Here is a 24,568-nt window from a genome sequence, read left to right on the forward strand (position 1 = left end):
TATAGTACAATTACTTTGGTGTAACTATGGCGGTGAGTTAAATGTTTCTCGTGGAATGCAATGGCAGTTGCCAACGACTGTGTGATGCATGGAGCCTCTGTCTTTGGTAGTTGTTATTTGGTTACAATAGTTAGTGTTATGTGGCCTTAACTTGTATTACCTGCTATTTTTGGAAGATATTTACCAATGTCATAGTGGCTACTAAATGTAACATTCACATGGCTGAGTTGTGTGCTGTAAAATATCAAGAAAACTCTGAATCTTGGATTTACCTCCAGGTACAAATCTAGTTGTAAAAATGGTGAAAAAATAGTGTTCAAACAACAGCTGGAATTATGTAAATCATGCACATATGCAGAAACAATCTTTTTATAAAAATACCGAGTGAAGAGTACTGTTATTTGAACATCTAAAATTTAGTGAAGCTTTCAATGTACCTAGATGATTAATCCAATATTAAGTTCATATTAATATTCAGTTTTGTGTAAAACAGTGCCATGCAGCATTTCATTTAAAAAAAAAAAAAACACAAGAATAGCATTATGCTGTTGGTGAATTCATTCGTTTAGTGACATAACTTGAGCCTAGTTTTTTACACTTAACTAAATAAAAGAGCATCAAAACCACTGAAAGATTTTCCTCCTTGAATTCCCTGTTTTGACAAAGGTATTACAATGAAATGTTCTCATCAAACCAATAAATATTTAACGTGGGATACTTGAGTTTCCACTCTCGGGCCGCAGAATCCACCAGAACCCTTGCTGCTGATGCTCGAGTCGGTGTCGTGGATACTATCTCAACCACCTCTTCATTGCTTAACATATCCCAGACCTGCACAAAATACCAAGATGGATATTAAGCATAAGTAGCCTAAAAAGAAACACAAGAACTAGTTAAAATTTTTCAAGTGTTGGATTCAAATTCACCATATCATATGTCTATTCACTTACAAAAGTAAACATACACATAGATGAGAATGACATGCTTTTCTTGCTTACATGGGTAGAACTATTATGCATAGCAAAATTTTCCTACAGCAAGTTATACATAGCTTAAACTAAGTTACTTTGATTTGATGACTTTCACATGGACCAAAACAACAAAACAAGAAAAAACTATGCATCTAGGAAACAGAAAATGCTGCAAATGCTCTATGCTGAGAGACTTTAGCACACAATGCAATTGAGCTTAACCCTTGATATTATTAATTCATTTTATGGTTTCAAGGAACCTAAATAAACCCTTTTATTTTTCTAAACTTCTAATTATTTGATTTTTTCTCATTTAGGTAAACTTTAAATTATTTAATTTTTTGTTATGATTTTTTAATTATTTGTTCAGATTCTTTTTTTGAGGATTTGTTTCTGTTTTGATTGTTCTGATTTTTGGTTATGATTATTTATTGTTGGTTCTGATTATTTGTTTTGATTTTTTTCTGATTTTACTAAATGGAAGCCTTGTCATCAGTGGGATCTGCAATAGAAAACTATTTAATTTAATTTTAAGCTGCGCAGGTTTAGCTTTTGAATGGATTATTTTAGTTATCAAATTTAATTTTGTTAAGAAAATTGCTTACCCTGTCTCTGTTTCTGTTGCTGTTCTCATTTACTTCAGATTATAATTAAAATTGCTGCCGAGAATGGTGTTCGAAAAATTTTGATTGGACAGTAAGTATCTTAATCATTTGAATTTTTCAATGAATCTTTCTGCAACAAATATGAAGAACTTTGTAACACAAGATGGCAGCAAATGACATCATCATAAGGATAAAAAATCTTTGATGGACTAGTGCATCACCTTATTGCTTATGGAGGAGCATGACATAGTGACCTGTGCTTTTCTTACCTTAAAAGTTTAATGAAATTTCTATTATATTGGGGTTAAATATTATGCATTCATGCAGATATCTAAGATAAAGCTCGCTGACATTCCTAATGCAGAGTGTATTTGATTTTTAGCTAATAAGGAGTCTTATTTCAAGGCCAGATTTTAGGTACAATTTTCTTCATATCTGAATTGCTAATGTCAACATTATGGGATTGCATGTCCTATTTTGTTTTGTAGTGTACTTGTATTTCTGCAGGGGATATTACATGTGAGAATGTGCTGATTACATCCTCGAATTGGTTGTACCTTGCGAACTTTGCATCTTTCAAACCTACTTACATTCCATATGATGACCCATCGGATTTTTCTTTTTCTTTGACACTGGTGGAAGAAGACTCTGTTATCTAGCACCCAAGGTTGGCCTCCCTTTGATATCTGTTTAATTTATTTTTATTATCTATCTTACTACATTTTGTTGGCTCAACCATGATGTTTAATGCTAATCTTGTGTTAAATGCTTGGTTCTTGCATGTTCTTTTGAAACTATTCCATATGATAGTGCTGTGTTTTGTTTTTTTCCTTTTTGTAATTGATCTGAATTTCATTATACACGGGCAAGTGGTCTTATAAGATAACTTAATATTAGAGGCTTAATTAATAAGAGAATTTGGCAAATGTTAAATGGCTTTGAAACAATTTATGACCCTTATATTCTAATGGAGAAGTTAAATTTTTATTTGAGGATTTTGAACAAAATAATATTGATATTTAGGTAAGTTCACTATTTTATTAATTTCAGTAGTCCTACTTACAACATGAAGTTGCTACAAGGTTATAGGATTAGTTCTTTTATGAAAAATTTTCTAGTTCTTAGTCCTGGTGCGTTGGGTTATTTTTTGCTGTAAAATATGTAATGATTCCTATTTATTGATTGATTTATTATGTTTGCAAACTGATTTGAGGTCCCAGAGCCATGCTGTACTTGCTTTCCACGAAGCTGCTGAAGCCTACATGGTTGGTTTGTTTGAGGACACCAACTTGTGTGCCATCCATGCCAAGAGGTCACCACAATGCCCAAAGACATTTAGCTTGCTCGCCGCATCTGTGGTGAACGTGCTTAGGCTGATTGATTTCATGCTCCTTGATCGTTTCGGAATACACCTTGTGTTACTAGTTTAGTATTGTTCAAGTTTCCTATGCCATTGTATAGTTCTTGACAACCTTTTAGGTTTCAATTGATGTCTCTAGAATGATTATTTTGGTTATGGTACAGTAGATCATAGAAAGATACTACTAATGGAATGATTTGATTACTGGTGTAAGACAGTTTATTTTGGATTTATCTCTTAATAATTAATATCAACTTTGATACAATTCTGAATGTGTTGGGTATTTGATATGTGAACTTCAGTAGAATTTCTTTTTCAACATGACAGCAATGATAGTGAGCTTTGTGATTTAATGGCAGTATCTCTTGTTATTGCCACGCTTTAAAAGCGTGGCCGTATCTCCTTCTATTCCCACGCTTCTAAAGCGTGGCCGTATCTCCCTCTATTGCCACGCTTCTAAAGCGTGGCCGTATCTCCTATCTGCGGCCACGCTTTAAAAGCGTGGCCATATCTCCTACCTGCGGCCACGCTTTTAAACGTGGCAATCTATAAAAAGCGTGGTAAAAAAAAAAGCGTGGCGATAGGTTTGAAAAAGCGTGGCGGTAGCTCAAAAAGCGTGGCAAAAAGCTATCGCCACGCTTTTTATAACTTTTTGCCACGCTTTAAAAGCGTGGCAATAGAGCTGTTTTCTTGTAGTGTATAATCCTCTCAACACTTGATTTGGGAAATGCATGTGGTATAATCAGTGACCATACTTCATCTCTTCTCATGAGCAATTGACCAAGGAATTGGCTATTGATCAAGATTTGAGAGATTGAATTACAAGGAATTGTAATTCGATCACTTAAGATTGCCAAGGAGATCAATGAGTGCATTGATTGAGGAAGAGATGAAAATGAAATTGATCCGGAGAATGCAACATCTCCTGAGCCCAATGAACTTCCCATTTCTGATCTTACCCATTCTCTTTAATTTCTGTCATTTACTTTTATGAGCAATTACCCCATTCCCATTTAAGATTCTGCAATTTACTTTCCGTCATCTACATTCAGCTCTTTATTTCTAGCATTTACATTTCTGTTATTTACTTTCTCGCCATTTAATTTTCTGCAATTCTCAACTCAAATTCTGATTCGCTCAACTAGAACATTCCTCTAATTAAAGTTTCTTGATCAATCAATCCCTATGGGATTCAACCTCACTCTATTGTGAGTTTTTACTTGACGACAAATTCGGTACACTTGCCGAAGAAAATTTGTTGTGAGACAAGTTTTCCGTGCATCAGGCATTTCCTTCTCTGTTCCCATTGCCATTCCCCGCCGGTTGGCCTAACCTCTGCACAGCTTGCAGAGTCGCAGCAGCATTTGCTTCCATGGTGTTTGCTAAGTTAGCCATGGCCGCCATGAACTTGGCATGGTTATCAGTTGGTTGCTCATTCCTACTCTCTCACGTACATGTTCGACCTCGCCCGCAAGTGGCCATGTAGGGTTCCTGTCTACACCAAACAATCGATATTAAGGTGACCAGTCTCAATATCAAAAGCCTAGTGTTTCAATTATCCCAAACAGGCACTCACAAACAACCATGCTATGCATATATCCAGTAGATAACCTAATAGCATTAAAGAAAAGACACACAGAGTATGCAATGAAGCACAATCGGTCCATCCCTCAGGCTTACGAGGATGAACCGCTATGATACCACTAAATGTAACACCCTAATTAGCCTAAGCCTTACCTCGCGTCGTAAAGCAAAGGTTAATCAGAGGTCACGACAGTTCTAAGCTCATACGTATAATATATGGAAGAATAATGTAATATCTAGAAGCCCGATGAAAGATATAGCACAAAATTAGGATTTGAAAAGTGCAAAACGTACTAACGAAGCTACTAGCTCAAGACACAAGAAACAAACAAGATATATCAAAATATAAGTACATAATATCATAGGAAACTAGCCACAACTCGCGGAGTTTAAGCTAGCTAGCCATATACAAGTATACAGAACCATATGGAAACCTAACAGTTTAAAAGCAGCTTATACAGTTTTTCTCTCATAATACAAGCCTCTAGGCAAAACAAAATACAAAAGAGAGATGTATAAACAGAAAAACCAAAAAGACTCCAAAAGAAATCCAAGATCCTCCGCTTATGTCACCATCCCAAGCAACTCACCGAGGTGGGTTGTGACCTGCATCTGAAAAATACAACAAAGATATGGAATGAGAACCGGAGGTTCTCAATATGGTAACAGTGCCCAGTGATGTAGGATATAAGATCCCGGAACACCAAAGGCAATCCTAAGCTCCATATCCATCACAAGATTCAAGATTAAAGCATTCAAAAAACAAATAAGCATAATAATTACCTTATCATTAAATAAACCGGGTAATCTATCTTAAGGGATTTCTATTCTAACCAAACACCGCTGTCCCACAGCCTTCACCAACCTATCCTCCATGCGATCCCATTGCCACCGCCTTCCGAACCTCCTCAATCCCAGTAGAAAGCACAATTAATAACAATGCAAGTAATTCACAAGTAAAAGCATACAAGACAAGTAGATCAAGTAAGCAATTAGACATGTTAATCAATTAGGCATACAAAATTCAAGTCGGCAAAGCAAGCAAACAGATAGAAAATGCATATGATGAATGCCTGCCCTACTGGCTGTGATATCACATTGTCGGTTCAACTGCCAACCCGACACATCTCCATGGAGACGTCGCCCTTCAGATTTCTCATATGGGAACCCCGAGATATAGTGCCTGGATCACTGTCCAGGTACCGGCGCCTGCATGCTCTATAGGTCCGAAGGGATGCGAGCGGGATACTCTTGCCACAGACCTCACATCTCAATGCAAGCGGGACGAACCACCGCCCTTACGCCACCGTCGCTACCTCGACAGGCGGGATCCAACCTCTGTCCCTGTCGGGCGCATAGCGTCTCATATTCTCAGTAAAAACAATATTTCAGTGGTTTTCAGAAAACATTTTCAGTATCCAGAGATCCATCGTCTCAATTCGAGTCCTCGACTCACCTCAACCACTGTCCCTTTCATAACTCAGTTTCCAATGTCAAAAGTTCATCATTCCTTATCTCATATATCACTCATCCTCCACCCAACGTCAAATCATTCTCAGCACGCCAGAAACCTAAGCCTCTATTTTCTAATTTATCATAAAACCGTGTTCTAGCAACCATAAGTTAGATCCCTTATTCTAATAGTCAAAATTAAGCCCAAAACTCTTAAAATAGTGTTTTAGAAGCTTACAACCTTGTTGGGAAGGTAGAATAGTTGAAAACAAATAAAATTTTGAGGAACAGGACGTGTGTAGCCGCACAAGGGTTTGTGCGTGCGCACATTCCTGAGAGTTTTTAAATGCGTGCGTATGCACAGGGGTGTGCGTACGCACAGGTGTCAATTTTTACAAGGATCTGTGCACTCGCACAACTTATGCCAGCGCCCCTAACAGACTGACCTTCCCAACGTGTGTGGCGCACAGACGTGTGCGTCCGCACAGGTTAAAGTTTTTCCTTAAATGTGTGCGCGCACAAGCTGTGCTGGCGCTGCGAACAGAACGCACTCCCCTGTCTGTGCGTGCGCACAGATGTGTGCATTCACACATGTCAAAATATTTGCAGGGTGTGCGTCCGCACGAGGGTGTGCGTCCGTACGAGGGTGTGCGTCCGCACACATCAGAAATCATGAAATTCTGCAACTTTGCAGAATTTCAGATTTTTAACACCAACTTTGAAGGATCATAACTTCCTCTACAAACTTCCAATTTTCACAAATTTTATATTGATCTAAATAATTTTCAAGGATCTTTGATTCTAAACAAATTTCAAGCAATTTCAAAAATCAAGGCAAGAGTTATGATCGTACAAAGTTCATCAAAAATTCAATTTTTTCCAAACTTCACAATTTCCAAAATTCATTACCATACCCCTACCAAACCACCTCAAGCCATTCAAAACACCACTTTTCATCAAAATGTACCTGTTGTATCATAATATACCAACCTTACCACATTCTCCTTCTCATTTCATTACTCTCAATTCCAACATCACTTATATAACACTTATGATCAAAATCACCATCAAACCCACCATTTCATAAATCATAACACTACAATTATCATAAGGAACCAACTTCCAATCAATTCACTCATTTAACATCATCATATCATTAAAATTCATCACAATCAACCCAACATTCATCAATTCATCAACATTTAACACACCAACCATCATTTTAGTTCAACCTATCTTATTGGTCACTAGCCTATGTGTCCATGAATATTATATACTACATAGAGGAAACCGAAACCATACATTGGCCGATTTTTCTTTTTGCACCAAAACTCAAATTGATCATCAAATAGCTTTCAACCAAATTCCAAGCTTTCACATCCATTCCACTAAGCACAATTAAGTTCCAAGAGCTCCCAAAGCCACAATAATCAAACTATATACATATAAATCACCTCAAATCAAACTACGTTTCCAATTATACATAAATTCACAAAGGTTTAGTGGCTCTTACCTTCTCCCATAGATTTACTACCAAGAATCCAAGGCTAAACAAGGATTAGAGCAAACCTAAATACCAAGAATCACAAAAACTCATTTAGGCACAAACCCTAAGTACCCGAAATTTTCAAGAGAGAAACTGGGAAGATTTTGTGATTACCTTGAGGGTTTCTTGGGTGGGTTTTGTAGAGCTCTGCACAAGGAACGCGTAGCTGCAAACGGTGCGGCGATCGGAGCTCTCTATCTCAAGATATGAGCTTTGCAAGTTTGAAGTGAATAGTAACAATGGTGGAAAGCTCTCACCTCTCTCCTCACTTCAGCTGCTGTTGTGTTTAAGTTATGAGGGTGAATGTGGCTGAAATAGGTTCACTTAAGTGTATTTATATGTTGGGCTTGGGCCCAACTTGGGCCCGGTCCAATTCGTTAGCGTTTTTAGCCCGTTTGTCCCAACTTCAGGTCAAACCTTTAAAATTAATGCCCAATTTTCCATTTCTAACATTTTTCTAATGTTTTTGCCAATTTTCACTTTTTCTCATGCAGTACCGGGCAGACTTGAACCGGTTTAACCGGTTCAACTACCGTTTTGCGGTCTTTCATGATTTTTCGCAAAAGGCACATTTTCTGACTCAGAAAAACCCACTGAGTCCAAAAATCACCTTTAAATTCTCAAATTTTCTCTCTAACTTTTCGGAATCTAACTTGGACAATTAATCACTTAATTAACCGGTTGATTAGTCGCGGTTCTTACACACCAGAGTTTCCTCAATACATGAATGCATGTATGTAAAGAAAGATAGTTATGTGATAGTTTGGGGTAGTAGATCAATAAGATCAGAAGAGTAAAGTATGTTATCTATGAATTATAATTTATGTAACATGCCTTTTATTATTTTATAAGTTATTAGTTATTTAGTATGGACTATATTTACTAGGTCTTTAGGTAGATAAGATAGCTAAAATATAGACTTTAATTATATCTGTTAAAATATAGATGATTATTATTTACAAGAATACATATCTTGCTGTGTGATTGTAGCAGAGCTTCTTGCTGTGGTGGATGGTGAATTCACGGTTGGAATAGAATTCAGTTCAAGGGAGGTAGTAATCAAGGCGATGAAGGATTATACCATCCATAGAGGTGTAGACTATAGGGCGTTTGAGTCGGAACCGACGACATTCTATGCTAAATGTACACAATATGGTGCAGGTTGTGATTGGCTGATCAGGGTTACCAAAATACAGAAGAAGTACTGTTGGGAGATAAGGAGGTACAATGGTAGTCACACTTGTACCAGATCTAGTATTTCTCAAGACCATTCGAAACTGGATTCCAAGACAGTTGCAGAAGCAATTAAGCCATTGGTAGAGATTGACCCATCTATAAAGATAAAATCAGTCATTGCGAAAGTACAGTTGAAGTTTAACTACACCATCAGTTATCGCAAAGCATGGTTGGCAAAGCAGAAGGTGGTGGAGTCAATCTTCGGAGGTTGGGAAGCATCATACGAAGCCTTGCCTATATGGTTTGAGGCTATGTGTCACAAGGAGCCGTCAGCGGTGGTTCACTTCGAAACAATGCCTGCGTACCAGGGGGATGATTTGGTTCCTGATATCCGTGTACTGCACCGAGTCTTCTGGAGTTATTATCCTTGTATAAGGGCATTCAGACATTGCAAGCCAGTTGTGCAGGTGGACGGGACTCATTTGTATGAAAAATACAAGGGTTGTTTATTGGTAGCAGTTTCACAAGATGAAAATAACAATATTGTACCTATTGCATTTGCCATAGTGGAGGGAGAGACTTTTGAGGTGTGGTACTTTTTTCTAAGTAACTTATGCCAACATGTGGTGACACGCGATGGTGTAGGACTTATCTTTGATCGACACGATTCCATCGGGTCAGCTATTGCTCGCAGTAATGAGGCTTGGTCTCCTCCTAGAGCTTTCTATATGTTTTGTATAAAGCATATTGAGTCGAATTTCTTGAGGAAGTTCAAGGCACCTTACCTGCGGAAGCTTATCGTCAATATCAGTAAGTTTGAATTACAGGCACTCTTTTATTATTATAAATTCGATGGAATAGAATGTTGTTCATGGTTCAATGTTTCTTAACATAGGATATTCAAGGACGATTCGGGAGTACCAAATGCGCTATGAACGACTACGCGAACGGGGTGAGGCTTACACCAACTGGCTTGGCCGGATCCCATGTGAGCAGTATGCTTTGGCATAATTTTCACGTTCCCAGTTGCGCCACCTGCGATAAAAAATCTCTTATTTAACTAATTATGTAAAAAATAGAATACAATTTCTAGTAGAGATTTCAACGCATACATTAATTCATTTTACCTGTTTGCAATCGGAAACATTCGGGGATTGCCAGGAATCGGGGCAAGAAATGGGAGACGGATCCAAGCCCAAGTAAGCAAAAGTGTAAGTGGACCATCCATCTCCTTGTAGTCGACACGAGTTGCCCTACACAATGATCTATTCAAGTGCGCGAGGCATGCCGAATCCCAACTAAACTGTATGATCCCAGGAAAGTTACGGAGTAAAGGCAGAAATTTCTAATGCACCGCTGCACCAGACTTGTCAGCAAACAGAATTGTCCCAAATAACAACATTATGTGACACTTGACATACCTCTGAATCTGAATATCATTAGTCAACACTGTGCAATCCTTCAAACCCCTAATCCACGTCAGTTTTATAAAGCTTCCTCTACAGTCCATCTTCCTCAGTGCAACACCAAAGTGGTGTAAGCACTCGGCCTCCAAGGCCTCAAAACTACTCATGGTTGGTCCTATAACCGGAATTCTATTTGTCGGCAGACTGAGAATCATCGCCACATCCTTCAATGACACGGCACACTCACCAACCAGAAAATAAAATGTGCGAGTCTCTAGCTGCCATCTCTTGATCAGAGTATTAATCATTGCTGACTGGCATTGAACGACTCCAATATGAGAAACATGGTAAAAATCAGTCTCCCATAAATGCGCCTCAACAATTGGGTTGTACGGATCCGGCAACAAAAAGTGATCACATATCAACATTCATAAACCCTACAATATACATTTTCATTGTAACTACCAGTACATAATTATATTAACAATAACATGATTATGCTCACATATCCATTATTGCTACCAGTAAAATTATATTTTGCACCCAGCTTATGCATAACCAGAATAAATTTAATAATAATAATCTGATTTCATTCATTCAAACCAGCAAGAACATAATAACAACTAGTCATACATTTCATCTCAAAACAAAGCATACTATTAATAAAAAATTCAGACTTTATAAACTAATTAGTTCTACTCTATTCTCAAACTCCTTAAACTTAATTACTTAGTTCTACTCTATTCCTAAACTCCTTAAACTTAATTACTTAATACTACTCTATTATTTCTATTCTATTACTAAAATCTGATACACTATTATATTTATTAAATCAAAATTTTAAATAATAAAAATTTACATAATTTGGATGTCCGAAATAATTAACAATGTAAAGTTCTAGTTGATTCACTTCCTTAATTTTTGGTCTTTTTGACATTGTATTTAGATTATTTTGACCTGCTATGTGGTCCTTGCAGCCTCCAAAAATGGAGATGGTGTGAGGTTGGGGAGCAAATAGAGAGAATTTTGGGTGTGAGACTGAAAGTGACGCTGCTGGGAGGGTGGGTTACATTCAGGGTTATTGGAAGGATTGGATTCATTCGGAGGGGAGCTGCATGCATGCCATGTGAAACGAGTGCACAAATTGGATCGAAGATTTTGTGTACCGTCCGATTTCTGTACTCGATCCGTTTGATTATAGTACCCCCATCGGACGGTCCAATTTCTCTTGGACAGGCATCATACGCCAATAAAACACCACCCCATAACTCAGCTATACATCAGTCCTTTCATCATATTAAAAATAAAAAAGTGACGGAGTAAGAGAACTAAAATAAAATCCACCATTTGCAATATCTTTATCTTTATCTTTTATTTAAATATGTTATATATATACTTTAGTATTGCAAAATTCTACTAATATTATTGATACTTAATTTACTCCCTCCTTTTATATTTATTAACTAGTAATCTTTTTTTTTTTGTATGGATAATACAAATGAAAATAATAATCACACAATGCATGTAAATTATTAACCACTCTCTCAAAAAGATAATTAAAAAAAATTATATAAATACACTACCTTATATTGTTGGGTCAGAGTAGTGAATTAAAACTAAATTAACATGCAAATTATATTATTGGGCCAATAATATTGAGAAAGCTGCTAATGAGCTAAACTAAGGCTTGTTTTGGTAAAGCTTTTATTTTTTGAAAGTAGCTTATAAAAGCTAACTTTTAAAAGATGACTTTTTAAAAGTTGTAGTATTTATGTTTGATAAATTAAATTAAAAATTGCTTTTAATAATCACAAGCAACAACAATTGCATTTGGTAAAATAGCTTTTAAAATTTAAAAATGTTATAATAGACATAAATGCAAGCATTAAATTTGAAAATTTGTTAATATATGAGGTTATATTAGACTTTTAAATTTTGAAAAGCACAAGCTAACTTTGAAAAGCTCTATCTTAGGTGCTTTCAAAAGTACCTCAATCTTTTAAAAGCTGCAAGCACAAGCACATGATCTTTTTTATTTACCAAACACAAGATGAGGAGCTTGAGCTTTTAAAAAGCACAAGCACCTCTTCGAAAAGCTTTACCAAACCAAGCCTAAGTATAACTCAAATTACATAATCTTTTTATCCCCATTTAAAAGTTTTGGATTGGAATCTCACTCCTAATTTAAAGAAAAAAATATTGAGAAAGCTAGACTCTATTATTGGGCCTGAATAGTATCCCAATATTATTTACCAAACTTTTAAAGCCCTAAAGTAATGCCCCAAAAATAAACCTTCAAATTATTTACCAAAATCCTAAATCTCATGGGCGAAAACAAAAACGCCGAAACCCTAATTGGAACCTTAGTAGGCTAGTACCGAGTATAAGAGGTTCATCTATCCACAAACTCTTCTATAAGATGCAGCCGCGGCGTCACAACTTCAATTCCGTTGAACAAATTCTTAGCCGCTTCTGTAAGTTACCCTTTGATTCGAGTCATTTTGCGCACGAAATCAATTCTATTATTTCATTTAGTGATGCATCACGTAGCCCCTTGCATCTTCAAGTTTAGTTGCAAGGAAATTACGAGAGAAGGTTTTCAAGGTGCTAAATTTACCCTCGGCATTATTTGTTTAGCGCTTTTTGGCGATAAAATGAGGGTTTTTTCTCGCCCAATTGACTCTATTTAATGCCGAATAGTACTCAACCAGTTTGTTTGATTGATTATATTAGCGTTTGTGTAGTTTAATTTTTGATAGTGATATATCCTTCATTGAGCAAAGCAAAATGATGAAGTTTTATGTCTGAAACTGATGTGGAATTCTTTGGTTTCATATAGGTCTTCAAAGTTCTCTGATTGCTTTGATCTATGCATTGCTTTAAATTTGAATTAGGTAGTTTTAGTTCAATTGATTTTCTCTTTTGGTCCTGTTTTGTTTCGGTCATATGGTTTCCAATCTTCAAGATTCTTAGGGATTTTTTTCTTTTAATTTTCTAATTTTCGTACCTTATATTAACTTTTCTTTTCCAGCTATATCTATTTAAATTTTAGACGTTGAAACAAAACTAAACATTGGATTTACTTGAAAGCAGGCAAAATGATGAGGTTTTAATATCTGAATATTATGTGGATTACCAATTCCCAATGGTCTTCAAAGTTCTCTGATTGCTTTGCTGATCATATTGCTATTGGAAAATGCCATTTTCATTCTAAACAGAATGGTTTATTTCATCATACTCCTTGAAAGCAAAAGGGATGGAACGGCATTATTTATAAATGGTTTTTGTGCTCACTTCTCCATAGGCATCGAACAAACTCACTTTTGTATGGTGTGTGACTGACTCATCTCATCTAATGGTGGAGAAGAATGAGTTGGCTGGTTGTGCATGAATAAATGAGTATATAGACAACACAAATGTTTTGGATAAAATCTTTCATACATGTTGGAGGGCATTGTCGTCTCCTCTAGTATCTTTGCAGTTTTCTCAAGCATTGAAAATAAACCATTATGATTAGAATGTTACTACTAAGAATAAAGAATAGCTAGTGTACCACAAGCACCAAAATTCTTAGTCTGGCATGCAATAATCTGTCAGACTATACGAGCATGGTGCAACAATATTCCTTTTGCCTTGTTTCTTCATGCTTTGTTTGTCTCCTATAAGAATGACATTTGAAGCTGAACTTGGCAGAACATTTAGTGTTGTAGTTAAGTTCTCCTAATTTGTGCTGACATGCTTGTAAATCTGCATCAAAGTATGATAAAAGGGAGGGTGTGAGGACTGAGGAGGAAGCATATACTACGGTCGAAGCATATACTACACTTAGAAGCAAAGGTGTATAACCCCATAAATTACAAGTTATGAATAGTCTGTCCTTCGAGAAAATGAATAGAAGCCAAATTGTGTCTTTTCTTAGCGTAAAACAAAACTCATGAAGCATTTCAAACCAATAAATCCTATCTCAATCTTTAAGAGCCAAGTTATGATCAATGTTGACTAATTTTTTTTGCATAATTTTACAAAAAAAAACTTCCGTTTTTTAGTCTCTATCTTTATCATTTTCACTTCAAATTTTTACTCTTAATAAACCTAAAAGTACCTTATATTTAACTTTTTCCAAAACTACAATTATCAACCTTATCAATTAACTCCTTCAAACAACCTATTTGTTCATACTCTAATCACTACTTAGCTAGGTCCAAAATAAGCAAAGCCTAATCAACAGACATTAGTTGGATTGACATCTGCCTGACCTCATAAGAGGTCGGACGCGACGACGTTATATAAGTCCTACTTGCCATGAGCAGTAATTGACTTTTACAATTTCTTCTATTCATTTAGAAAGGAGATCTCAACAACTTTCCTAACAAAAGGGGACGGTGATCCACCATTAAAGGTGGAGTCACTCTAAAAAGTGATTATTGACTTTACCTTTATTACTATAAATACTTTGACACCATCGGATATACTTTGAATTCAATCTACAAAAAAACCTTTTTAAAACTCGTGCTAACTTAAGCATTGGAATTTTTTGCAAGTACCACGCTCACCTCCTCACGAGGAATTTGGATGGCGGCACCTCGATACCAACAGAAGTTGGATGTTGCCTCAAAGGGAGATTGGACCTCACATCCAGTCCCAAAAGCAACCCATTTTTAGGTAACTCTCAGAACATCGATGCTGTTGTCGGGAACCTGGAAGTTGCACCTAACTATGGCAGACGATCAACTCAAAGACGGACATACGACATCCGAATCCGAGCCAAAACATCACAACGACAATCATGCAATAGTAATACCCCCGCGACAAGATAGAGCGGACAGTTCTATTGGGGAATGGACTTTGGAAAATCCTCAACCCTGAAGAATCAACTTCGAAATACACCCACATGAGGACGTGGTAAACCGACATCCAACAGAACTCATGAGACTCTTATACGGACACCATGGCCGACTAAAACAACTTGAGCAGGAGATAGAACGGCAAAGAGAAGCTGAAAGAGACCTAAGAAGGGAAGTACGACGGCCAGGAGGGAAGAAAAGCTTTTGAAATTAGTAGCCGACCTTTGAGGTTGGAGCAATCATGCAGATCAGGAAGAAAACCTTTTTTAGAGGGGAAAATCCATTCATTGAAGAGATTATGCGGGCTAGTGTTGCCAGAAACTTTAAGAGCCTTGACATGGACCTCTATGATGGAAAGACTGACCCGAGACACCATCTAAGCAACTTTAAAAGCTGGATGTACTTGGTTGACGCGTCAGATGCAACTCGTTGCAAAGCTTTTCCGACGATGTTAACCAAGGTGGCAATAAAGTGGTTCGACAGTCTACTACCTAGGTCCATAACCTGCTTCGATGATCTTGCAAGAAAGTTTCTCACTCGATTCTCCGTTCAGAAAGAAAGTCAAATACGCTCTAAGCCTCCTAGGAGTCAAGCAAGAGGTCAGAAAAACCCTCCAATCTTACATGGAAATATTCAACACAGCCTTCTTAGACAACCAAACTTTGCCTACAAAGGCAGTAATAATAGGGCTAGTTAATGGCCTTAAAGAAGGACCATTCTCCCAATCCATACCAAAGCGACACCCGACCTCCCCGTACGAGGTACAAGAGCGAGCATAAAAGCGCATCAACATGGAAGAAAATGCTCAACTAAGAGAACCTACTAAGCAAAATCTTCCTTACTAGATTCGAGATAGAAAAGAGAAGAAAAAGGGCGAGTACAACTCGGACAAGTCTCGAAGATATCATAACTATACCCCCTGCGAGTCTCCCTTGTTGACATCTATAGGGAGATCTACCATATCGAGAAGCTTCCACGTCATTGTCTCATCAAAAACAAGAAAGATGGAAGTCGGGCAGAATACTACGAATATCACAAGATATATGGACATTCCACTAATGATTGCTACGACTTGAAAAATGTAATAGAAAAACTGGCCAGGGAAGGTCGGTTAGAAAGATACTTAGCAGAAAGATCAGATGATCAAGGGAAAAGAAAAAGAGTGAAGGAAGATAGGAGTCGACGAGATTGGCTACCACGAACTACTGATAGACACATCCACATGATAGTAGGAGGATTTGCAAGAGTTGGAATAACTAAGTCCTCCCGCAAAAGGCATTTGAAAGATGTCTACCAAGTTAGGGAGGAGGCTGAAGTCCCCGACTTGCCCACTATTTCCTTCATGAAAGAAGATGTGCAAGGGATAACATCGGGGCACGACGATCCCGTCGTGATCACAATAATACTCTAATGTAAATTTCCACAGGACTTTGGTGGAACAAGGAAGTTCGGCCACCATCATGGAAGAAAAGGAATTTAGTGCATACCCCAACAATCTTTTTTGGTTGGGAGACATGTCCATCCGATCTCTTGACTTCATTCCACTACACACCACTTTTGATAAATGATGCGTGAGCATCTTATACCCTTTTTCTATTTGTTTTTATATTCTTTTTAGTTAGATTTTATTAAGTTTTATTAGATTTTGGTGCGAAATTCACCTTTGGATGCTACTTTGAGTTTTTCTTTTGTTTTCATAGTTTTAGGTGAAAATCGGAGCAGTTTGGAAAAGCCTGGAAAAAGAGACAAAAATGCTGTCAGTTCCCCTTTGGGCGCTGAACGCCCAACCTGGTGTTCAACACCAGCAAGGGGGCTAGAGTCAGAAGCGCACACTTCCTCTTGGGCATTCAACGTCCAATTCTGGCGTTTAACGCCAGCTTGCTGTCCGAGCCATTCACCAATTGGTCGTCCAAGTGGATTTCGCACTTCCTAGGCTTATCTTATTTTATCTTTGTAATTTTTATTTTAAAATAATATATTTTAAGTTTAGTATTTATTATTAGGAGGATCACGTCCCCTGGAGGGGAATTCAGATGTTCTTCCATACTTTTTAGAACTTATTTTCTTTGTAAAGTTATGAGCAACTAAACCTCCTGGTTAAGGTTAGGAGCTCTGTTTATTTTTATGGATTAATATTTTTATTTTTTTATTTTAATATATGTTTGATTCAATTCTAAGGTGTGTATCGTTCTTAATCTAATGAAACTGGGTGGAACGGAAGTATGATCGTTTTTCTACATGAGTTCTTGTGATACTCTGACCAAGGTCTCCTGAACTATAGCTTAAGAACACACTTCCTAGATGGCTAATCCATAACTCGTTGGGAACATGGGAACATCTGTTCAGTTGGGATCTGTGGTGATTAGGGTCTTTGTGGTATAAACTAGTTTTCTAAACTTCACCCTCTAATTCGAATTGAATGACCACTGACCATGGCATTTGATGAGGATCAGAGGAGATTAAATTGCTAAGAAATTAGAGTTTAATCACTTACAATTTTCCGTAGAAAGAATCTTTCATTGTAAAATAGTTAGTAAGAAGTTTTAATATGGAAAGATAAACACCTCCGAGACTGATAAACTCCAATTTTGTGGTTTATCTTGTGCTTAATTTAGGAGATTTTATCAACCTATCTCATATTTATTCAATGAAATAGCATGGTTTTGTAATTCTCTCTAAATTTGTGCTTAAGTGGGAAAACATGTTTTTTACGCCTTAAAATAGCTAAATTTAATCCACCTTAATTCCATTTGATACCTTGATATGTTTGTTGAGTGATTTCAGATCCATAAGGCAAGTATTGGATGGAAGAAGTGAAGAGAAAAGCATGTAAAGTGGAGAATTCATAAAGAAATGAGCATTTGGAGAATTCATGGCTACGTGCACGCGTCACCCACGTGTACGTGTGAGGAGGAATTTTGGCTAGCGATGTGCACGTGTCGTCCACGCACACGCGTGAAAAGCGGCACGTGACTTGTAACACCCTAATTAGCCTAAGCCTTACCTTGCGTCGTAAAGTAAAGGTTAATTAGAGATTATGACAGTTCTAAGCTCATACAAAGTATATATATAGAAGGAATATAATAATCTAGAAGCCCGATAAAAGAAATAGCTCAAAGACAGGATTTGAAAAGCGCAAACCGTACTATCTTAAGGCATAAAAAATAGAAGTGATATAAACAATGTAATAGTATAATAGTATAATGTCATAAGAAACTAGCCTCGACTCGCGGAGTTTAAGCCGGCTAGCCATATACAGATCATATAGAAACTTGACAGTTTTAAAATAGCTTATACAAGTTTTTCGCTCATAATACAAGCCTCTAGGCTAAACAAAATACAAAAGAGAGATGTATAAATAGATAAACCAAAAAGATTCCAAAATAGTCCAGGATCCTCCGCTTCTGTCACCATCCCAAAGCTACTCACCGAGGTGGGTTGCGACCTGCATCTGAAAAACACAACAAAGATATGGTATGAGAACCGGAGGTTCTCAGTATGGTAATAGTGCCCAGTGATGTAGGATATAAGACCCCGGGACGCTAAAGGCAATCCTAAGCTCCATATCCATCACAAGATTCAAGCTTAAAGCATTCTAAAACAAATAAGCATAATATAAACCTCATCATAAATAAGCCGGGTAATCTATCTTAAGTGATTTCTATTCTAACTAAACACCGCTGTCCCATAGCCTTCACCAACCTATCCTTCATGCGATTCCATCGCCACCGTCTTCCGAACCTCCTCAATCCTAGTAGAAAGCACAATTAATAACATTGCAAGTAATTCACAAGTAAAAGCATACAATTCAAGTAGATCAAGTAAGCAAATAGGCATGTTATTCAAGTAGGCATACAATTACAAGTCGACAAAGCAAATAAACAGATAGGAAATGCATATGATGAATGCCTTCCCTACTGGCTGTGATATCACATTGTCGGTTCAACTGCCAACCCGACACATCTCCATGGAGACGTTGCCCTTCGGATTTCTCATATGGGAACCCCTAAGATATAGTGCCCGGATCACTGTCCAGGTACCGGCGCCTGCACGCTCTATAGGTCCGAAGGGATGCGAGCGGGATACTCTTGGCATTGACCTCACATCTCATCGCAGGCGGGAAGAACCACTGCCCTTACGTTGCCGCCGCTACCTCGACAGGCGGGATCCAACCGCCGTCCCTGCCGGGCGCATAGCGTCTCATATTCTCAGTAAAAACAATATTTCAGTGGTTTTCAGAAAAATTTTCAGTACACAGAGATCCATCATCTCAATCCGAGTCCTCGACTCACCTCAACCACTGTCCCTTTCATAACTCAGTTTCCAATGTCAAAAGTTCATCATTCCTTATCTCATATATCACTCATCCTCCACCCAACGTCAAATCATTCTCAGCATGCCAGAAACCTAAGCCTCCGTTTTCTAATTTATCATAAAATCGTGTTCTAGCAACCTTAAGTTACATCCCTTGTTCTAATACTCAAAATCAAGCCCAAAACTCTTAAATGGTGTTTTAGAAGCTTACAACCTTGTTGGGAAGGTAGAATAATTGAAAAACAAGAAAATTTTTAAGAAACAGGACGTGTGCGGCCGCACAGGGGTGTGTGCGTGCGCACGCTCAGGAGATTTTAAGATGTGTGCGTACGCACAGGAGTGTGCGTAAGTGATAAACCACTATTTTATGGTTTATATTGTGTTTAATTGTGTGGTTTTATCATGATCCTAACCCACTTATTCATTAATTTAGCATGCATTTATATTTCCTTCCTGAAATTATTACATGATTGAAAACTGCTTCCTAGAGACTTTTAATTAGGCATTTTAATTCTCCTTTATTCCATTCGATGCCGTGATCTGTGTGTTAAGCGTTTTTGGCTTGTGCAATGCACCAGCTACTTTCCAAAGGTGTATGATGAGTCTTTTCTCTAATCTTATTGAGGACTGTATGGAGGTTTTTATGGATGATTTTAGCGTTTATGGTGATTCTTTTAGCCTTTTCTTAGATGGATTATCTAGAGTATTAGATAGATGTGTTAATACAAACCTTGTATTGAATTTTGAAAAATGTCATTTTATGGTAAAACAAGGGATTGTATTAGGACATGTGGTATCTAATAATGGCATTTCTGTAGACCCAGCAAAGGTGAATGTTATTTCTAGTTTACCTTACCCCTCTTCTGTGAGGGAAGTCCGTTCGTTCCTTGGCCATGCAGGTTTTTACAAGAGATTTATTAAGGACTTTAGTAAGGTAGCACTTTCTTTATCCAGATTACTACAGAAGGATATTGAGTTCGAGTTCAGTGAAGATTGCAAGCAAGCGTTTGATAAGCTGAAGGCCGCCCTGACTCAAGCTCCAATTGTAAGAGGACCAGACTGGAGTCAGCCGTTTGAAATCATGTGCGATGCTTCCAACCATGCAGTAGGAGCAGCGCTGGCTCAGCGCGAAGGTAAGGATCCTTTTGTTATTGCTTATGCGTCTAAATAGCCGCACATTTCCTCCAAACTTTTCTAAGCATCAAAGAGACAAGCTGAAAAGCGAGTCTAAATATTATATATAGGATGACTCATATTTATGGAGATGTGGCGCTGATCAGGTAATTAGACGGTGTGTGCCTCAATCAGAATTCCAGTCCATCGTAGAGGCCTGTCACTCATCTGAGAGTGGAGGACATTTTGGCCCTCAAAAAACTGCTAGAAAAATCTTGGACTGTGGATTCTGGTGGCCTACTCTTTTTAGAGACGTTGCTGAATTTTGTAAATCTTGCCTCCTATGCCAAAAATTTGGTAATATATCCAAGAGGGATGAGATGCCTCAACAATATATGCTTTTCTGTGAAATTTTTGATGTTTGGGGCATTGACTTCATGGGTCCATTTCCAAATTCTAATGGTTATTTTTATATATTGTTAGCTGTGGATTACGTTTCCAAATGGGTGGAAGCAATTCCTACCCGCACCGATAATGCTAACACTGTTGTTTCCTTTGTGAGAAACCATATTATCTGTCGCTTCGGATCCCCACAAGCAATCGTGAGCGATCAAGGCACCCATTTTTGTAACAGGAGACTAACAGGACTAATGAAGAAGCATGGGATAATTCATAAGGTTGCAACAGCATACCATCCTCAGACTAATAGGCAAGCCGATGTGTCAAATAGAGAGATAAAGCGTATCTTGCAGAAGATAGTAAAGCCTCATAGAAGAGACTGGAGCACCAGGCTATAAGATGCACTCTGGGCATACAGAACAGCATACAAAACACCCATTAGGATGAGTCCTTTTCGCTTAGTTTATGGAAAAGCTTGCCATCTCCCAGTTGAAATAGAGCACAAAGCCTTTTGGGCAGTCAAGGAGTGCAATATGGGAATTGAGAAAGCCGGAGCTGAAAGGAAGTTGCAATTGCAACAACTGGAGAGCCTTCGCCTAGAAGCTTATGAGAACTCAAGACTACACAAGGAGAAGATGAAGGCTGTACATGACCAGAACATTAAGAGGAAAGAGTTCCAACCTGGGGACTCAGTCCTCCTTTACAAATCTCGACTGAGGCTCATGCCAGACAAGTTGAGATCAAGATGGGAAGGTCCATACAGAGTAGAGAAGGCCAAACCGTACGGAGTCTATCACCTTAGCCATCCTTCGAGCTCGGAGCTTATCAAAGTTAATAGACATCGTTTAAAGTTGTACCATGGCGAAAAGCGGAAGAAAGACAAGGAACTCGAGATCTTCCTCTTGGAAGATCCCCACATAGCCACAGACTGAGCTAGTGGAGCGTCCAACTTATGGACGTTAAAGCAAAGTGCTAGGCGGGAGACAACCCACCATGGTATGATCGTTCTTTTCTCTATTTTTAGTTTTCTTATCCAATAACTCTTCTCTTTATTAGTATATTTCGTGCATCTGCATTTACATACTTTAAAAAAAAATGCCACGCGACGCGACCGCATCAGCGACGCGTCCGCGTTGCAAGGAGAGGGGAGAAAAAATAAAAACGAACAGAGAGTCACGCTGGAGCATGGCTGGAGGAGTGCCAGTGGCACAAATCGCCCATGCGACCGCGTCGTATGGGCATAATGACCTCCCACGCGACCGCGTGCCCTGATTTTCGACGTAGAAAGGGTGCATAGCTAAAAGTTGTGCTAGAGTGGTGCTGGACTGGCGCTGGACGCACAGTCCCCCTCACGCGACCGCGTGCCCCACGTGGCCGCATCGTACGCCATAAACTGCCCACTCACGCGATCGCATGCCCCATGCGATCGCGTCACCAAAAATTTGGCATTTAATGATTTTGAACAGAGAGTTGTGCGAGTGCAAGCCAACCCTCGCGCCATTGGCACAAACTAGGTCACGCGACTGCGTGACCGACGCGACCGCGTCCCTCACCTTAAGCGCAAGTCGCGCGACCGCGTGCCCCATGCGATCGCGTCGCTTGCGCCGCACAGCTCAACCTAATTTTGCCAATTATCATATCTTTTTCTTCTCCAAATCCTAATTTTTCTTTTCCCTCCTTATTTCTTCCTCCTCCCTTCTTCCTTCTATCTCACCTTTCACTCTCTCTCCCTCACCTCCATTAACAAGGTTTTATTTTCTTCTTCATCCTTTTCTTTTCTATCATTCTTCTTATTTTATATGTTATTTTCTTTTTTTTTTCTTTTTCTTTTCATTATTCATATTTTCTTTTTTCTTCTTTCCTTTTTACATGGTGTTAGAATTTTATTTGAGTCCTTATTCTTCATTATATGCTTGTGGATTGTTGCAAATTGTTGGCAATTATATATTATTTTCTTTAAAGGGTTGCTTGCATGTTCACTTTAATACTTTCTATACCTTATTTACCATGCATGCTATGTGTTTGTGAAAAAGCCCATATGGCATTATGCACTTCTCTATGTTATTCTACTATTCAATGCTTGCTTTTCACAAATTCCCTTTACTATTATATTAATTGAATTTAATTGTCAATACAAACGTGATGGTTTGCTACAGAGTGATGCTTGATCTATGCTACTCATGCCCTTTGCCGGCATGCCAATAAACACCTTGCATTCACTTGTCATCATATGCACTAATTATTTTCCATTAATGATCTTTCACATGTACTCATGAGCGTGTGTTAACATCATTTACCTTTTATTGTGCATTTATAACCATCCTTTTTCGTTCTCTTCTTTGCTATTTATCTCTTTGAATTCAATTTACTCTCTCTTCCCTTTTCAGGATGGCCACCAAGAAAGGAAAAGAGAAAGCTACTCCCAAATCTCCAGCAAGAAGAGGAACTAAAAGAGCACTAGTGGCAGAGCCTTCTTCAACTGCAGTCAAGCCCTCAACAAAAAGAGTTAAGAGGATCATCAAGGTTGATGAAAAAGAGAAAGCCTTTCCAGCAAAGGACATTGCGCGATTTCCAAATCGCTACTGTGAGCAGATGTTCCCTATTCTAGCTGAAAGGAGTTACAACAACGAACACCTTCTTATCCTCCCGCCCAATATTGCCACTTTTGTTGAGCCGCAAATTGAACGAAGACAATGGGGTTTCCTACAGAGACAACAGAAGCAGGTCAATCTTTCTTGGGTAGTCGAGTTCTACTCTAACTTCTACCTGCCTACCCTGAAGTCTGTCTTTGTCCGTCAGAAGCAAGTCCCATTACAGAAGAGGCTATTCAACAAGCTTTGAGTCTTCCCCCTATTCCAGAAGGATTGGACGCCTTTCAAGAAGCTGCATTCAAGCGCCAGATGTACCAATTTGACTGGGAAGCTGTTCTCAGAGTTATCGCACTACCTGGCAGCCGTTGGATCTACGGATACCATCGTACCCGCCCTAAGGGAATATCAGCTTCAGCACTTACCTTGGAGGCTCGCGTATGGGTACAGATCATGTCCCATTACGTCTTTCCGAGCACTCACGAGTCCTCCTTCACTGCAGACATGGCCGTTCTACTATGGTGCATCCTTACAGACCAGCCTCTGAATCTACCAAGACATATCCGGAATGACATGGGACACGTACAAATTGCGGACAACTTACCTTTTCCCGCCTTGGTCTCAGATCTTGTCTCAGCAGCCGGAGTCTCCTACAGAGCTGGAGACACCAAAGCCATGCTCCCACGGGATGATCAGTATGTCCCTAATGGGAAGTACCTCAGACTTCCAGCAGCCACTACAAGCCTTCCCACTGCTCCGGTTGAAGATATCCCTTCTTCACCACCACAAGCACCTACAACTGATGAACTGCTCCAGCAGATAATCAAAAGGTTGGATCGGCAAGAACAGAAAACGAAGTTAAGAGAGCGCCGTCACAAGCGCCGATTCAAACACCTCAAGGAACTACTCAAGGGACACTTCAAGGACTCAGACACCCCGAACTCCACTTCCTTTACCAGCACAGGGAGCCATGATGGTCTCGACTGTGGAGATACTACTACCAGCCCACCCCTGTTCCTGACAGATGGCACCGAGGACGGTGCAAAGCCTTAAGTGTGGGGAGGTCGGTCAGTACCTGACTTCCGGAGGTAATTTCTCTTCCCTAGCACCAATAAATTAGGATATTTTAGTTAGTTTTTTCTTTCTTTTATAGAATAGGATAAATTGCATAGTAATAGGTTAGTTGCATGCATGCTCTACTTGATTGAAA

General features: G+C 38.6%; 1 protein-coding gene and 1 long non-coding RNA gene across 3 annotated transcripts; both read left to right on the top strand.

The window, feature by feature from the left end:
* LOC107640795 lies at nucleotides 8,586–9,705 on the top strand. Its single transcript, XM_016344294.1, has 2 exons — nucleotides 8,586–9,504; nucleotides 9,590–9,705. Exons 1-2 carry the CDS (start codon nucleotides 8,586–8,588, stop codon nucleotides 9,703–9,705), a joined length of 1,035 nt encoding a protein of 344 aa, XP_016199780.1.
* LOC107641959 lies at nucleotides 12,424–13,834 on the top strand. 2 transcript variants are annotated; one of them, XR_002363290.1, is made up of 2 exons: nucleotides 12,424–12,574; nucleotides 12,940–13,834. It is a non-coding gene; the product is annotated as an uncharacterized LOC107641959 (long non-coding RNA). The 2 variants fall into 2 exon arrangements; XR_001620544.2 differs by having other exon boundaries at nucleotides 13,194–13,834.

Source organism: Arachis ipaensis, chromosome B05, assembly GCF_000816755.2.
Source record: "Arachis ipaensis cultivar K30076 chromosome B05, Araip1.1, whole genome shotgun sequence".
Taxonomy (NCBI): Eukaryota; Viridiplantae; Streptophyta; class Magnoliopsida; order Fabales; family Fabaceae; genus Arachis; species Arachis ipaensis.

What these genes read in the sequence shown, in the direction of transcription:
- LOC107640795 (XM_016344294.1), top strand. Translation starts at nt 8,586, where the DNA reads ATGAAGGATTATACCATCCATAGAGGTGTAGACTATAGGGCGTTTGAG. An exon ending in GAAGCTTATCGTCAATATCA is followed by an intron (nt 9,505 to 9,589) that starts GTAAGTTTGAAT and finishes TTCTTAACATAG; the next exon opens with GATATTCAAGGACGATTCGG.